At 39.2% G+C, this 16,180-nt stretch overlaps 3 protein-coding genes and 1 long non-coding RNA gene across 4 annotated transcripts; 2 read left to right on the plus strand and 2 right to left on the minus strand.

Annotated features, from left to right (window-relative positions):
- Window positions 1–1,479: 1,479 nt before the first annotated feature.
- On the plus strand, window positions 1,480–3,896 carry MSI1 (Transducin/WD40 repeat-like superfamily protein). Its single transcript, XM_021440532.2, has 4 exons — window positions 1,480–2,443; window positions 2,808–2,932; window positions 3,112–3,207; window positions 3,452–3,896. The coding sequence occupies exons 1-4, from the start codon at window positions 1,619–1,621 to the stop codon at window positions 3,678–3,680; spliced, it is 1,275 nt and encodes a 424-aa protein (XP_021296207.1). The 5' UTR covers window positions 1,480–1,618; the 3' UTR covers window positions 3,681–3,896.
- A 112-nt stretch (window positions 3,897–4,008) lies between these two features.
- On the minus strand, window positions 4,009–6,548 carry ENA (DnaJ/Hsp40 cysteine-rich domain superfamily protein). The gene is made up of 5 exons (XM_021440533.1): window positions 6,106–6,548; window positions 5,441–5,537; window positions 5,068–5,122; window positions 4,703–4,976; window positions 4,009–4,528 (listed from the first exon to the last, which is right to left on the minus strand). Exons 1-4 carry the CDS (start codon window positions 6,235–6,237, stop codon window positions 4,736–4,738), a joined length of 525 nt encoding a protein of 174 aa, XP_021296208.1. The 5' UTR covers window positions 6,238–6,548; the 3' UTR covers window positions 4,009–4,528; window positions 4,703–4,735.
- Window positions 6,549–7,206: 658 nt separating this feature from the next.
- LOC110425606 (putative ABC transporter C family member 15) lies at window positions 7,207–15,019 on the minus strand. The gene is made up of 11 exons (XM_021440528.2): window positions 14,870–15,019; window positions 11,503–13,856; window positions 11,255–11,341; window positions 10,257–10,907; window positions 9,536–9,700; window positions 8,972–9,266; window positions 8,550–8,764; window positions 8,055–8,360; window positions 7,781–7,844; window positions 7,447–7,686; window positions 7,207–7,341 (listed from the first exon to the last, which is right to left on the minus strand). Exons 1-11 carry the CDS (start codon window positions 14,946–14,948, stop codon window positions 7,214–7,216), a joined length of 4,584 nt encoding a protein of 1,527 aa, XP_021296203.1. The 5' UTR covers window positions 14,949–15,019; the 3' UTR covers window positions 7,207–7,213.
- Window positions 9,116–10,230, plus strand: LOC110425610 (uncharacterized). Its single transcript, XR_002446046.1, has 3 exons — window positions 9,116–9,253; window positions 9,552–9,725; window positions 9,896–10,230. It is a non-coding gene; the product is annotated as an uncharacterized LOC110425610 (long non-coding RNA).
- Window positions 15,020–16,180: the final 1,161 nt, after the last annotated feature.

The following is a 16,180-nucleotide window of genomic DNA, read 5'->3' on the forward strand; positions in this document are numbered from 1 at the left end:
TCTACGACTAGGAGCCACTGCAATAGCAATGGCCTCCCCTAGTCCTTTCTAACAGAAATAGCCATCCAATGGAGTATTGCTTCATCTTTGTACCCATTCTCTTCTCATCTATTCCGCACATGGAACATGCCTTTTATCTTAAGGGATAAATTAGATTAATTAATATGTTTTCATATTGTAACTTTTTTAGGAAGGGCATTGGCCAAATAATAATAAAATAAATCCAACTCGGAAATAAAGAAAGAAAAACCCTAGAGTAAAGTTAAGGAAAGAAAGAATCCTTCAATGTGGGACGCTATGCAAGAATTCTCGTTCATCTTTTTTATTTGCCATAATGCTAAGTTGATTACCTTATACATCATCAATAATTTAATCTTGGCTTTGGACACATCTTCTTCTCCTCCCATCACAAATAGTGTTCGAAAGTCTCGTAGGTGCTACCTAGGATATCAGGATAACGATTTCATAACTTGGGGGCTACCGGTTTGACTCTTCCTCTTTTCCTACGTTACTAGTTACTAACATAGATAGTCAGATACTACTACGATCGGGGGATTCATTTCTCTCTCCTTTATTATGCAGAATGATCATTCAAGCATCTTTTATAGGGGGATTCATTCGCTACTATATCGTCTCCCTTGCATCATTCAATTTCAAATGTTTTATGATTCCCAGAAGCAGATGCTGCATCTAGATGTGCAGATTTGCTAAGCTGTTGAGGGACTTTGAACGCATAGAGTACTCCTTTATAAGCTTAGAGAAGAATGAATCCTCTCTTTCCAATAGCTTTGCAGGCGTGTCAAACTCTGCAATTCTTCCTGCAGTTAACAAAAGAGAGATTCAGTTTCTTTTCTAATCATTCTACTTTGCTTATGTCATGTCTTAATTTGTGTGCAGACAAATATTTGTTCATCCATACTTACCATCACTTAGAACCAAAACAAGATCGCTGTCTATTACCGTGTGGATTCTGTGAGCTATTGTCACGACAGTCCGATCTTTGAACTCTTGACTAATGATCTTCTGTATCACTCCATCAGTTGCGGAATAGGGGGTAATAAAAATGATTGACTTTTATAACGTTAATAGTAAAGGATTGTGAAAACCTGCTGCAACTCCGTTGACAATATAATTACCTCTCTACTCTACGACTAGGAGCCACTGCAATAGCAATGGCCTCCCCTAGTCCTTTCTAACAGAAATAGCCATCCAATGGAGTATTGCTTCATCTTTGTACCCATTCTCTTCTCATCTATTCCGCACATGGAACATGCCTTTTATCTTAAGGGATAAATTAGATTAATTAATATGTTTTCATATTGTAACTTTTTTAGGAAGGGCATTGGCCAAATAATAATAAAATAAATCCAACTCCGAAATAAAGAAAGAAAAACCCTAGAGTAAAGTTAAGTAAAGGCACGAGGAAGCAGGTAATCTATCAGGTATGGTATAAAACAAGTATAATTATTAGGACTAGTATAAAAACCTGCCAGGCTAGGGTTTCAGGAATTCTCTCTCTTAGTTTGGCTCCCAAATCAAACCCCTTGGCGGGAAGTTGCAAGTGGGAACCCAAAAGATAAGAACCCTAGAATTCCCTGACGCAATTAATTGAGAAATAATGGGAAAGGACGAGGAGGAAATGCGTGGAGAGATTGAGGAGAGGCTGATCAACGAAGAGTACAAGATTTGGAAAAAGAACACTCCTTTCCTCTACGATCTGGTCATTACCCACGCCCTCGAGTGGCCCTCTCTCACCGTCGAATGGCTTCCCGACCGCGACGAGCCTCCCGGCAAGGACTACTCCGTTCAAAAAATGATCTTGGGCACCCACACCTCTGAAAACGAGCCCAATTACCTCATGCTGGCCCAGGTCCAGCTCCCCCTCCAGGACTCTGAGAACGACGCTCGCCACTACGACCACGACCGCTCCGATCTCGGTGGCTTCGGATGCGCCAGCGGCAAGGTCCAAATTATTCAGCAGATCAATCACGAAGGGGAGGTCAATAGGGCTCGTTATATGCCCCAGAATCCTTTTATTATAGCCACCAAGACCGTCAGCGCTGAGGTTTTTGTGTTCGACTACAGCAAGCATCCGTCCAAGCCACCTTTGGATGGGGCATGCAGTCCTGATTTGAGGCTTCGGGGCCATAGCACTGAGGGGTATGGGCTGTCCTGGAGTAAGTTCAAGCAAGGCCATTTGCTTAGTGGGTCTGATGATGCTCAGATTTGTTTATGGGACATCAACGCCACTGCCAAGAACAAGTCTCTTGATGCTACGCAGATCTTCAAGGTCCACGAGGGCGTCGTTGAAGACGTTGCCTGGCATCTCAGACATGAGTATTTATTTGGTTCCGTTGGGGATGACCAATACCTACTTATTTGGGACCTGCGAACCCCATCTGTCACCAAGCCTATCCAGTCCGTAGTTGCTCACCAGAGTGAGGTGCCTATCAATCAAATTTATCTTCTTTTAAATTCTATGTATGTAATTTATGTAAAGAAAATTCAACTGTTTTCACTAAACAATTGTGCATTCGCTGAATTCTTTTCTTTCTGTTTAGTTAGGTTGAATATTACTTTAGCTTGTTGCCTCATTTATCGGTGCTATTTTAGTACAATTCTGTTCTGGCTTCAATTGCTGCTGCTTGCTTGGTCATAATTCAAATAGAGTAATGAATTGAATTTATACATGCTCCAATAATTTGGCTTTTGTTGATTGAAAATGCTAGTAAGTTGCTAATTTTCAATATTATATGGCAAGTTTGTATACCTTCTGTAGTTAAATGTTATTATTTTCATGTTATCAGGTTAACTGCTTAGCTTTCAATCCCTTTAATGAGTGGGTTGTGGCCACGGGTTCTACGGATAAGACGGTTAAGTTATTTGATCTCCGCAAGATCAGTACGGCACTCCACACCTTTGATAGCCACAAGTAAGAAATTCTACCCCAGACGTATTATTGTTACTATTGTGGATTTGTGAAATATTCTTATTTTCTCTCTTTTTGGATACTTAATGCATTGGTGCAATTCTTGGAGATATATATGTTTATAACCCATCAGCAAGTGTTTTTCTGTCTCATCAAGTTATTTTTGCAATGGTGTGCAACAGGGAGGAGGTTTTCCAAGTTGGGTGGAATCCAAAGAATGAGACAATCTTAGCATCCTGCTGTCTTGGTAGAAGGCTCATGGTGTGGGATCTTAGCAGGTGAGTACTTTATTACCAAATTGTAATTCGTTGTCCAAGTGAATGTAACCTTCAGTATAGTTTCTAAGCAAAGAGAGAAAAAAACAGAAAGTAGAAAGGAACTCTGTACATTACATTTCATGTTTAGTTTTGTCTCAATAAAATTGACTGGATTACCTACTTATTTTCTTTTTATGCAACAAGATGCAGTGGCCTCTCTGGCATTGATACTGTATATTATAATCATTTGAATCTTCTTTTGCAGGATTGATGAAGAACAGACACCAGAGGATGCTGAAGACGGTCCACCTGAGTTGCTCTTCATTCATGGGGGTCACACCAGTAAAATTTCTGATTTTTCGTGGAACCCATGTGAAGATTGGGTTATTGCTAGTGTAGCTGAAGATAACATTCTTCAAATATGGCAGATGGCAGAGAATATTTACCACGATGAGGATGACATACCAGGAGATGAATCCACCAAAGGTTCTTAAATGGTTTTTTCTCCCAACTTGAGGGGAGACATAGGAGGTTGACAAATTTAGGAGTAAATTTAGCTTGTTTTTATATGTTTCATAGTTGGTAATGGTGTACCCAACCCGCTCTCAACTCTTTTAACTCCTTTGTGTTGAGTTGGTGATGTGATCCCATCTGCTGAACTGTAACTGTTACTACAATACATGCATTGTATTTAACTGTTTATTTGCAGAGCTATCTTCTTTCAATCTCTATATTTTCCACAGTTAGTAAATACCTAAAGTTCTGATTGCTTAATGTTTTTGTTACTTATTTCTAGTTTTGGAAGTAAGCAAAAAATGTACATGGATAAAAATGTAAAATGCATTTATTTTTGTTAGAAACTTGTCGAGAAGTAAAAGATGAAGAAACAAACTGCTCAAGTGTCATCCAACGTAACTTAAGATTTTCTATCAACATTGATTCGTTTTATATGTAAGTCTCAGACTGAGACCTAGGCATATACAGGATTTTCCGCCCGTTCCCTGCCCTTTCTCAGTCGGTGACATGGTGATGCAGAAACCAAAACCCAGGTTTGGTCTTCGTTTATTGTACTAAAAGCTACTGTCTCGTCACTAATTCTTTCCTCCAACCGGCCTACTCATGTGGCTCATTTCATTGTAGCCTCACTTTGGTCTTTAACTTTGCAAGACTTCCCATTGCTTCCTGATGTCCAGCTCCAAACCAAAACCCTAAAAAGCGAAATAATTCTCCTTTGGATGCAACAGTTAAAGAGACGGACGGAGAAAGGTAAGCAGAGGAGGGAACAGTCTTTACTACACACCAGGTTTACTGCCTAGAGGCCGCAATCTCATTGCATCATAATCTGCAAGGAGTATCAACTTGTTTAACATCTATGATACTAGAAATGTTTTATCCCAAATTCTTGAAGCCTGTAACACTTTTGCTCAATATGAATATACAGAACTTGCACCTTTTGGAATTTATGGTTCTAATCCCATCTAAGTGGAATTTCAGATGCATGTTTAGGATTAATCACCTTCGGTATGAGAAATTCAGTACGGAAGTCTCATCATGCCATTATATCCATGTTTCCACCAGCTCTTTCTATCTCATCATCTGAATTGCTCTGCTCACGATGAAGCAGTCGGTCTGCTGCACTCTGCGAACCATGGTCACCTTGAATCTGATACTTGTTATCTTGGGTGTGATTATCTCTCTTCATGAAATGGAAGCCCATTATATACCTGTATTCCCCAGTTCCAAGGCATCGGGAGCAGTAGCTGAGGCCACTGCCACCACAAGTCCTGCACCTGCAGAAGCGATCAAAAGAAGTTGATCCAAACACCACTACCAGTGAATATTGCGGCTTACTTAGGAATGATGTTTATTTTGATACCTCACCATTTTGGCCATTCTCCTTTGGGAAGCATCTCTAGATGCACATGATTTGTCCTTCCTACAATATTACAACACAACAGTACCATAAGCTATAACCACAGTTGAATATTGCTAAAAACCATATGCAAGTAGTGGCAGAAAAAGGTAGAAAGCAAAAATTTTCAGCCTACCCAAAGGGGGATACAAGAAAAAAAAAACAAGTAGAATTGATCCAAGAAGCCTAAACCTTATAAGTTATAATCCACCCCCAACCCCAAAGAAAAAAAAAAAGTTCTTGTATCAATGATTGGCATCAAGACTGAATGAGCTTTGAAAGTCTAAAATGGCAGTTTTAATGCTAATCGTTCCCAGATATCATATAGGAGGGAAGAGAGACCTCTTCCATAACAATATTGGCAATCAACTCTTCCGCTTCCCTGGCAGACAACACACGGTGGATCAGGCTTCTTCACTCTCTCTCGCCGAACATTTGACTGCACAAACAAGAAGTGAATGAATGGAAACAACCCCAATCACTTCCAATTTTTCCTTAATTCATAGAAACGTAAATTTTAGTTTGATGGCATTTAGGTTGTAGATAGAACGAAATCCCTTTTAAACTGATGAGATATGTTATGGACCTTATGGTTCTGGTGCAAAATGCTACTCCGTTATATTGTTTTTGTTCCAAAGTTCAGTTGCTACCGATTATAAAAAATTTGGAAGTATAGCTCATGGTTATAAAACCCTAATGCATTTAGCACAAGAATTACAATACAAGCATGAAAAGTTCTTGATTGGCGGTAAATTTAAGCATAATAGAATCAACTATGGACATGAGGGTTTGAACAAGAACTACAAAGAACATGAGCAGAAACATTAAAACATAGTATATCTTTTGCTTTTCAAGAAATCAAAGAGAAATTAGAAACTTTTGGAGCCCAAAACTACAATCTTGTTTTGCCGCAGAAAAAGATAAGCTTGGTGTGGTTGGTTTGGTTGTCCATGAAATTCGAAAATTGAAAGACTGGGAAAACAAAAAGAGAAAGAAAAGAGCTTTGCCTCAGTTCTGATGATCCAAGTGGGCTTAGTGAGTGAAAGACGAGGAGGAGCAGGAACACCACCGTTGGACTTCCAACTCTCCAATCGGACAGCTGTGAGCAGGCTCGCCTCTGACGCCACCGCCATCGACATTCAATTATGCAGCTTTCCTCCTTCGCTGGCTATCGACCACAACTCGGAAATAACATTTACTTTAGTAGGTCGGGCCCCGCCCCACTATTATTAACTTCCCCTAATTTTACTACGTCTACTCTTTTATATCCTTGTGACTGCAGAGTCTGAGTGGCGGTGCTGTATTAGTAGATGGCATTAAAATCTCCTCTTCATCTTCTTCCTGAACTCAACAGGTACAACTTCCAATGTAAATTGCCTAATGGCAATATGGAGGATGATGATCAATTATTATTCCGATTAAGCTTGCAATGGGATTGGATTGGATTGGGCGTTAGGTTCTGTCTCTTTCCTTCCTTGCTTTCAACCAATTATGAGATTAAAGTGATTTACCCATGGTTTTTTTTTTTTGTTTTCTTTCTCTTCAACCTTATAGTCGATGTTCAAATGACATAGTATTAGTAACCCTTTTTGTCAGAGTATTAGTTATGAATATCAACTAATGCATGTTAAAAGTTCTTTTTCCCAACAATTTTTAGTCAGTGCTGACCGAAGTAACTGGAAAAAAAAAAAGGAAAGAAAGAATCCTTCAATGTGGGACGCTAGGCAAGAATTCTCGTTCATCTTTTTTATTTGCCATAATGCTAAGTTGATTACCTTATACATCATCAATAATTTAATCTTGGCTTTGGACACATCTTCTTCTCCTCCCGTCACAAATAGTGTTCGAAAGTCTCGTAGGTGCTACCTAGGATATCAGGATAACGATTTCATAACTTGGGGGCTACCGGTTTGACTCTTCCTCTTTTCCTACGTTACTAGTTACTAACATAGATAGTCAGATACTACTACGATCGGGGGATTCATTTCTCTCTCCTTTATTATGCAGAATGATCATTCAAGCATCTTTTATAGGGGGATTCATTCGCTACTATATCGTCTCCCTTGCATCATTCAATTTCAAATGTTTTATGATTCCCAGAAGCAGATGCAGCATCTAGATGTGCAGATTTGCTAAGCTGTTGAGGGACTTTGAACGCATAGAGTACTCCTTTATAAGCTTAGAGAAGAATGAATCCTCTCTTTCCAATAGCTTTGCAGGCACGTCAAACTCTGCAATTCTTCCTGCAGTTAACAAAAGAGAGATTCAGTTTCTTTTCTAATCATTCTACTTTGCTTATGTCATGTCTTAATTTGTGTGCAGACAAATATTTGTTCATCCATACTTACCATCACTTAGAACCAAAACAAGATCGCTGTCTATTACCGTGTGGATTCTGTGAGCTATTGTCACGACAGTCCGATCTTTGAACTCTTGACTAATGATCTTCTGTATCACTCCATCAGTTGCGGAATCAACTGATGCTGTAGCTTCATCCAGTACAAGAACGCTGCTTTTCTTTAGCAATGCCCTTCCAAGACAGAATAACTGCCTTTGGCCCACGCTCCAGTTTTCCCCATTTTCAACCACTGTTGGAGACATTCTAATTAGTAGCTTTCGCTAGCAGGTTAGCAGCGAAATACGATCAAACTATGTATTATTGCTCAAGTTTATGAACCTGACCTGTGGCATCCAGCTTTTCTTGCTTTGCACGCACTAGTTCACCAAGTTGGCATTTATCGAGAGCCTGAAATATTGGGGTGTTAGGTCCATGGTTATGATTTTAAATGATTATTTTTGTACTACTAACAAATCGTGATACCCAGGAAAGATTGCAGGGCACTCTATATATTGTGTATATTCTGTTGTCTACCTCTCAAGTAAAGCTGGGTTCTTGGTAAGAAAAATATTTAGTTCCATAATTCACTTTAAGGATATGTTTGTGAAGATCAGTTACCTCCCATACTTCATTGTCTGAATACTGCACTAGAGGGTCAAGGTTCCCTCGAACAGTTCCCTCAAACATTGTTGGGTCCTGTGGAATGATGCTAAGTCTTGATCTCAAGTCATGAAGGCCTATCTTACTGATATCCACATTGTCTATTATGATGCTCCCTTCTCTGGGCTCAACAATCCTGAAAATGGCCTGTATTAGTGTTGATTTCCCACTTCCTGTCCTTCCCACAACACCAATTTTCTTTCTTCCTGGAAATGTGCAGCTAATATTTTTTAGGACAGATGGAAGATGCTCAGCATAACGGATCTGCAAGACGGACAAAATTAGTCTATGCATCTCCACTTTCCAGCAGATTTAGGACGCCTGAGAGGAAAAGACTTGCAGTGGCAGTAAACGTAGGTTCATTAAGAAACAAGTTCAGAACAGATTTGATTGAACCGGTTGTTAACATTTGTAAGGCAAATTTGTTATGTTTTACAACGCTGCTGACCGCACCTGCAAATTTCTGAAGCAAATTGTTCCAACTTCTGGCCAGTTGTTAGGTGGTCTGCACTCTTCAATCTCGAGGGCTGATTCACTAGCTAAGTTTGAGTACTGAAGAATTCTTTCTACTGAGATCATCTTGTTTTCTGCATTGCATATGTTCCATATTACTGAAGCTTGCAAAACATTCAAGTTTATTCCATATGTAACTGCCAGTCCTGCGATGCCTGTTGGAAAAAATTTGCTTAATTTTAGTTCACTGCTCATCTTTTTTTCATAGAAGATGCAATTCTTGTTACAACGTAAGTATTCAGCAACTTGTAAATAACGTAATTGGGAAATATCTCTACATTATCATGCGTGAATATCTATTCTATGTACTAACATCAATTCTCCCAGACAGTAAACAGGGTATTAGAACATATCATACTCACTTGGATTGATGATTCCTTCGGGGAGCGTGACCAGCACAACCAATGAGAAGGCAAATACAAAATTGGACAGTAGATTTAGTCTGAAAGAAAGCCATTCCATTGCTGAGACATTATGAAACCATGGCCTCGAATGGTTGTCAATGAGGCCAAGATTTGCATCAATAAAACGGTTTTCTTGATCAAATGCTCGGATTGTTGCTGCACCAGCTAGTGATTCTGCAAAGTGGTGGAGGATAGGAGCTCTTTGTATTCCTGCTAAGCGGGCCAGTTCTCTTGCTGTTGGTATGTAATATTGCTGGAACAGTTATGCATAAGATGAATTGGTAAAGCTATTCTTTTTTCAGGGCAGTTGGCAATAGTCGATTTTTTGCATGGACTATGGCATTTGCTTTAGCATTTTTCTGATTTTCTGCGAAATTAATCTGTCCCTAGAAAAAACATTGCAAATAAACAGGAACCCTATTTTCTATATTAACACTAACTCAAACTTGGTTTTCTTTCTGCGTGGCAAACCTATCTAATCATCTCCAGGTAGATTAGTAACAAATGTGAACAGTCACTTACTTGGTACCATATGCAGATTGCAGTTACTGGAATGAAGATGACAAACACTTCCCATGCTACCTGCGACATCACTGCTATGGTCCCCAGAATCTGTATTATTGAAAAAGCACACCAACCTAATTTGGTTGCCATTTCCAAGTCTATTACACTTTGATCAGTAGATGCCTGGCAATAAAACAACTTAAAGACCGTGAGTCTTCGTAATGCAATCATATATAAATGATCTGTGGCTAATTTTCAATAAATAAATGATCTGTTGCTATTAAGCTCCAACACCCATAGAAGGTTGAGTTTACCCTTTAGTACAAGTGCAATTACTAATTTACTGACATTTAGCTGCCCATTTTTTTACATTTTCAGGCCATCTTATTGTATCTGGTACCTTTAGGCATTTCTCCTCTCAGAGATCTGATCATTTATGAATTAAAAGTTAGACTTATCGCTTTTGGAGATTAGAGTCATTCGATATAACACCATCTTTGTAGAAGTTTCTTCTCCCATATGCTGTGGTCCATGAGGTGTTGGGAATTGGATTGAACATAATGGCTAGGAATTGCTTCACCCCTAATGAGCTATTCGGATGAAGGAGGGAATGAAAGAGAACTTGCATTTTGCATCAAGAACTATGATGAATTGGGTAATGATCTATCAGGTGTCTGTTACCTATATACTTCTGTAATTGAGATCAGAGAAAATTTGCTTAGCTCTATATGCCACTCACCCGATTTAAGATTCTTCCAGCTGGCGTTGAATCAAAAAATGCCATTGGAGCATGGAGAATACTGTGCAGCATGTTAATGAAAAGCTTCTGTGCTGTCCAGAGTCCTGCTACTGCCACTACCATGGCTCGCACCAAGACACAGAGTGAACTTCCAACGGCAAGTAGTGAATAAACAAGTAATATAAAGTTCATTCCAAACGTAGGCTCTGTTTCACTCGTAGGAGGAGAAGCCCATGCCATCCAGTAGTTACTTGCTATCTGTAATACTTGGAATGATGACTGTGCCAGCAGTATTATTGGAATGAGAAGTCCACCTTTCACAGTGGTTAAATAGGACCAGTAAACTTCTTTTCCAATGCTTCCTTTCTCCCTCTCTTCATCCTGCACAAGTTTTCCTCCATTTTCTGTTATCTCTAGAGGAAGGTTATGCTCTGAGCCTTGCTGCGTTTGTAGCAGTTGGGCGTTTGAAGTCGAATCTGTGTTGGATTCACCATCAGTTGGCGGATCTTGAGATGTTCTACTGGAATTTTCAACTGTCAGAACAGACTCTAGTGCTTTGCTATGGGCACCAACTAAAACTTCAAATCCTATATTTTGCTTTAGAAGCTGTTCAAACGTGCCTGCTTGTGCAAGTCTTCCATTTTGCATCACCTGTTGAGATAGATCATAGATGTCAGTTAGGAATGTATAATCTATATATGTGCAGAAACATAGAGTTGACACGCTTCAACTTTGTGCCAAAACCTTCAAGTTTTGGAAATTTAAGCTGAAATTCTAATGGAGAACAAGTAATTTTTTTGAAAGTTCAGTTATTCCAAGTACCATGATTAGACGTAATCTAGGCACAATCCTTGCTTTCCTCTTTAAATTGTTTTAATCGATAAAAAAAATTAATTCGTATTATTAAAATAGAACACAGTAAGTCTGGTGAATTATTCTCAATGGACTATGGATTTATTCTTTTGAAATGACTCGAGAAATTTGAGTATCTTGCTTACCAGAATGATGTCCGCTGCAGGCAGAAACTCAACTTGGTGGGTAACATAAAGTGTAGTCTTGTCCTTGAGAATTCCCATCAAGCAATCCTGCCAAGTTATAGGATAACTGGTCTTAAAAATGTTTTTTAATAGTTGAGAAAGGTAGCCATAAGAATATGGAAAGTATAATTTTTAAGATTCATGATATAAACTTATTCTCTGGTATACTGCGCCCTCAAGGACACCTAGTCAGAATCTACATTATTTACCTCGAAGAGCTGTGTGCCTGTATGAGCATCCACGGCACTGAATGGGTCATCAAGTAAATATATATCAGCATCCTGGTAGACTGCGCGGGCAATTTGTATCCTTTGCTTCTGTCCACCACTCATATTAATCCCTCTTTCTCCAATCTCTGTTAAATCACCACAAGAAAATAGCTCCAAGTCCTTTGTCAAAGCACATGCTTTAACTGTTCTGTCATATTTGTTATAGTCATAAGGATTCCCAAACAAAATGTTCTCCCTGATATTCCCTGTCAATATCCATGGCGACTGAGGAACATAAGCCTTTGTACCACTAATCTTTATGGTGCCTGACAGCTTCTGTATTTCTCCTAGAATGCATGAAAGCAAGCTAGACTTGCCTGACCCTACAGTCCCACATATTGCCACCTTCATCCCTCTCTTCACTTTTAGTTGCAACCCATCAAGGGTAGGGTTGCTTGACTCAGGGTCCCAGCTGAATTTTCCATTATCAATTTCAACTGCAAACTCTGTTTGATCTTTGGGAACATACTTAATGGCATCCTGCTGTATTTCCTCTTCCTGGAGGTAGGAAGCAACTCTATCTGCGGAAACTTTCCCCTGTGCTATAACTGAGAGTAGATCAGGTAAATTGAATATGGGGTCTTGTAACATTCGGAAAGTAGCCAGTGCAGACAATACTCTGCCAGCTGTGAGTTGAATCCCCATCAACATACACGCCCCAAAAGTTACTACAGAGATAAACGTTGGTGATCCCCAGAAAATGAAAGCTGAAATTGCTGCCAATCTTAGTGATTTCCATAACCATTCATACTCTATCTTCCTCAAACTCTTTAGCTTCTGGAGGAACTGGCTGTCCCATGCTTGAAGTTTTATAGTCTTCATGTTTCGCAGAACTTCTGAAGTAGCCTTCATCCTGTTATCCTTCGCATCCATGATCTTAGATTGGTACCTTTTCTGGATTCTTGTGATAGGTATGTTGCAAGCCATGACTATTAAAGTTGCAGCTAATGCAGCTAACGACCCCAAACCTAGACTCGTGTGCAAAATGTAGATTGCTAATGAAATTTGTATAGGCAACATCCATATAATATTTAAGTACCAGATGAAGTCCGTTATTCTTTGGATATCTACACTCATATAGTTGATGATCTCTCCACTCGTTTGCCTTTGCCGAGACTGACTGGACAAAACTAGCCCCTTCTTGTATATATGAGATATTAGAGCAGCTCTGAGCCGAAGACCTAACTGGCGGGCTCCAAAGATCCATTGCCTTTGTGCTATTGTCTCAACCATCTTGGCACCTAGAAAGGCTAGTGCAAGAAGGTATCCACTTTCTAAGTTCCTGGTTTTTTTCTCAGCTAGGAAGTTAACAAAGTCACCAATCAGATATGGACCAACATATGATGCTCCTGCACTTATTACTGCAAACAATGCATTAATTGCTGCCTTTTTCCTGATGAACAGAAATATTGCTTTGTATATAGAAGGGTTTGCCGCACCATCTTTCTCCCTAATTTGTTTTAGATACTGGTCAAAGGCAAAGGAGACAAATTCAGCAGAGTCCTTAACATCAACATCTGGGATCTCATCCTGTTCTAGGGGTTTCTTGACCCCTACAGAGAACAATGGATTGAGCCAAGAAAAGGTAATGAGTTGAAGAAGAGTTGCTCTTCCATATGGGGATTCCCTTTCCTGTTTTGAATGTTTATCAGTTTTTCCTGTGAGAAGTGGCCCAGCAATGTTGTTGGAGTCAATAAAGACTAGACCTGTCTTCCCGCGGATTGATATAACCAGCAAGAGAAAGGATGCCAGGAGACCAATAAAGTCTGCATAATCTCGCATTTTAAGATGGCCATGTTCTGCAGTTCTTGAGTAGGTATCAAGAACTGTGCAGATAATGGACAACAAGAAGCTGCAAATCCACCATGCTCTTAGAATCCAAGGAAATCTAATGTGCTTTCTGTTTGGAATCTTGCATACTGCAATTAATGTTGCTGCCCATGACATCAGTTGCATGATCTCTGATGAATAAGCTTGAAGCATGGAGTTGCAATGGGTGTCATTCATACTATTTAGCAGCATCAGTAGCTTTATGAAATGAATGCTCAGCATTAAAGTGGAGCACACTATACTGGCTCTATAACAAGAGCCGACTTTTGCACTAATGGGGTAATTTCTTGGCGCTTGATTTGCAACCTTCCTGCTGTGTTTGCACATCAGAGCCACACCTTTTTGAACAAAATGAAGAAATGTGATTACAATGAAGCCAAATTGCATAATTACGCTGACCTCCTCCCAGAAACAAGGTGATTTTAGCTGCATCCATGGCACTGGGAACTGAAGAAACTTCAAGTCTGTCAGGCATCAGAAAATAGCGCCAGGTTAAGCAATGTTTTAGTAGAGGCTAGCTATTGCTTGTAAATATGATGGCAAATAAGTCCATATTGCTGCCTCTAGCATGACGATGTGTTTTGAAAGCCCATCATATGACTTTGCCACTTGCTATTCCGGTGAATATTGAGGACAATTCGTAATGATCTATTATTCTTGTAAATATTCATGCAGTGTAGCGTACGTCTGTATTTTTTTTTTTTTTGAAAATTAGTGTACGTATAATCCATTCAGTGGAAACGTTTTTATCTGTCCCATCCTTTCTTAGGGAAAAGAAATGCAGTACGGAAAATAAAAGCCGGGAAAAGGGTGAATGGGCGTTTGATGTGGTTGTGGTTGTGGGCTCATAAACAACTTACAAATAAGTTTTAGTTTGTCATCCAGGAAGACGTGTGTTGATATATTCTAATATTGCCACTAAACAGTTTATAATTAACAAGGCACTACTACTTCTTCAATGTGCATTAATACTCTAGTTTCTTTTTTGTTTTGTCTTTTTCCAGGTACATTAAAGGGAGTAGCGAAAAAGCGCGGAAACCACTAGAGAAAGACAGTCAATATGGAGAATAAGTTTGAGCTAAGAGGGCAAAACAAAATTTTCATTTTGCAAAGAATGAAGTAATCTAACCAAGTCCAACAAGACACAGCCAATATTACGCATAGGCATTTCAGTAATCCATCAATAATAAGAAGAAAAAACCTAGAAACTCAAATCAGGAAAACCATGGTGCATGGCGGCCTAAAATTCATGTCCTGGCTTCGACCGTGATAACATCACAACTAAGTTTGGGTATTAAGGCCAATGATTATTGGATGCAAATTATTAAGATAAGTTTTAATCTTAATTTGTGTTGGAGTGCATGAATCTGCGCATGCCTCCATGCAACTATAAATATATATATATATATATATATATATATCTCTAAGGAGTAAGAAGAAATGAAGGAAAAGTGACGAAATATACATAGGGACTTACTTGCTGCAATGAATGAAGTGAACACGTCCATAACCTTCAAAGTGGCCCTTGAGCTTTGTATCTGATAAATGAATTCCATGGTGTGAGCGCAGGATGAGAGGGTTGAAGGAGCAGGTTAATGCATGCTTTGTCTAAGAGATGATATTGAGTTTGAGGTGTCGACAAAGAAGATGTAGTAAAATGGGGAGAGACTAAATTAAAGATTCGGAGAGCACAAGAACGCGCGCGCGCGCGTGTGTGTGTGTGTATATATATATATATATATATATATATATATATATATATATATTTGTGCAAGTGAACAAGGGGAAATTTCATTTGTTTATGTAATTAATGTGGGGATATCACGCGATAGCTTGGCGACGGCGGTTCTTTGGCTGGTTGGTTAAACTCATGCTGATGTTTTCTAGTGACTTGATCGCAAGGATTGGACAGCATGTGAGAGAAGCATGGGTCGCTGAGTGATTCGTCTCAAACAAAAAAGTAGACTAAAGCCGAAGCGAGCCCCCCACTAGGAGTGAATAAGATGGGTGCTTCAATTATTTGCGTTACCTTTTTCATGGTGGAGAATCCTTGGAAATCAGCAGTCTTGTTTTGTCATTTTGGGATAAGATACAATTATAGGGAATTTAAATCACACCATGAATTGGTAATCCACTAGTTGTGCTCCAATTAACTTGAGTTGTATTTCAATTTTGAGCCTTTGTTTTACGTCTATATATATTCTCTTGTTTCAGGTGGAATGAAAGACTTGGTGTTAGTGGATGTCAAATGGAACTAGGAGTCTTAGGCTTAGCAAGGGATATTCTTTATTTCATGCCTCGATCTTGATCTTGTGATGCAAGAGTGATTAATTATGATGCATTAATAAAATTGATGTGAACCAACTAGCCAAGATGGATGGGATGTTTACCGGCCGGCACAGGGACAGCCACAGCCGCAGCCACTGCATACATAATTGATATATATCAAGGCAAGCCTCTTCAATCCTAATCCTCATGTTACCGCGAGTCTTACCTAAAATTATGGCCTCAAATATTCTTATTGTAAAGACTGAAACACACCTGACGCCATCTACCTTTCACAACATTTAAAGTGGAGTGAGCTCCACTTGTCCTTGTCGGCTCTGCATATAATTATGGGGAAAGAGTACATTAAATCTACTTTGAAACTATTTACTATTAATTAATTAATAAAAGGTTTCTTAGCTAGGAAATTTAGGATAGCTAATTAATAATAATTAAGAAATTAGCAATGAGAATGATTATATATATGTTGTGCCGAAATTAATGACCATATGTGAAGAATAAT

This window comes from Theobroma umbraticum, unplaced genomic scaffold, assembly GCF_002168275.2.
Source record: "Theobroma umbraticum cultivar Fairchild unplaced genomic scaffold, ASM216827v3 scaffold_81.0, whole genome shotgun sequence".
Lineage (NCBI taxonomy): Eukaryota > Viridiplantae > Streptophyta > Magnoliopsida > Malvales > Malvaceae > Theobroma > Theobroma umbraticum.

Coding starts and splice junctions, on each gene's coding strand:
- MSI1 (XM_021440532.2), top strand. CDS start 1,619: ATGGGAAAGGACGAGGAGGAAATGCGTGGAGAGATTGAGGAGAGGCTG. Junction 2,444..2,807: donor TAGTTGCTCACCAGAGTGAG/GTGCCTATCAAT, acceptor TCATGTTATCAG/GTTAACTGCTTAGCTTTCAA. Junction 3,208..3,451: donor ATGGTGTGGGATCTTAGCAG/GTGAGTACTTTA, acceptor CTTCTTTTGCAG/GATTGATGAAGAACAGACAC.
- ENA (XM_021440533.1), bottom strand. CDS start 6,237: ATGTCGATGGCGGTGGCGTCAGAGGCGAGCCTGCTCACAGCTGTCCGA. Junction 5,123..5,440: donor CCAATATTGTTATGGAAGAG/GTCTCTCTTCCC, acceptor GTAATATTGTAG/GAAGGACAAATCATGTGCAT. Junction 4,977..5,067: donor AAAGGAGAATGGCCAAAATG/GTGAGGTATCAA, acceptor TCGCTTCTGCAG/GTGCAGGACTTGTGGTGGCA.
- LOC110425606 (XM_021440528.2), bottom strand. CDS start 14,948: ATGGAATTCATTTATCAGATACAAAGCTCAAGGGCCACTTTGAAGGTT. Junction 10,908..11,254: donor CTGCAGCGGACATCATTCTG/GTAAGCAAGATA, acceptor CTATCTCAACAG/GTGATGCAAAATGGAAGACT. Junction 7,687..7,780: donor AGAAAAGCTGGATGCCACAG/GTCAGGTTCATA, acceptor TGTCTCCAACAG/TGGTTGAAAATGGGGAAAAC.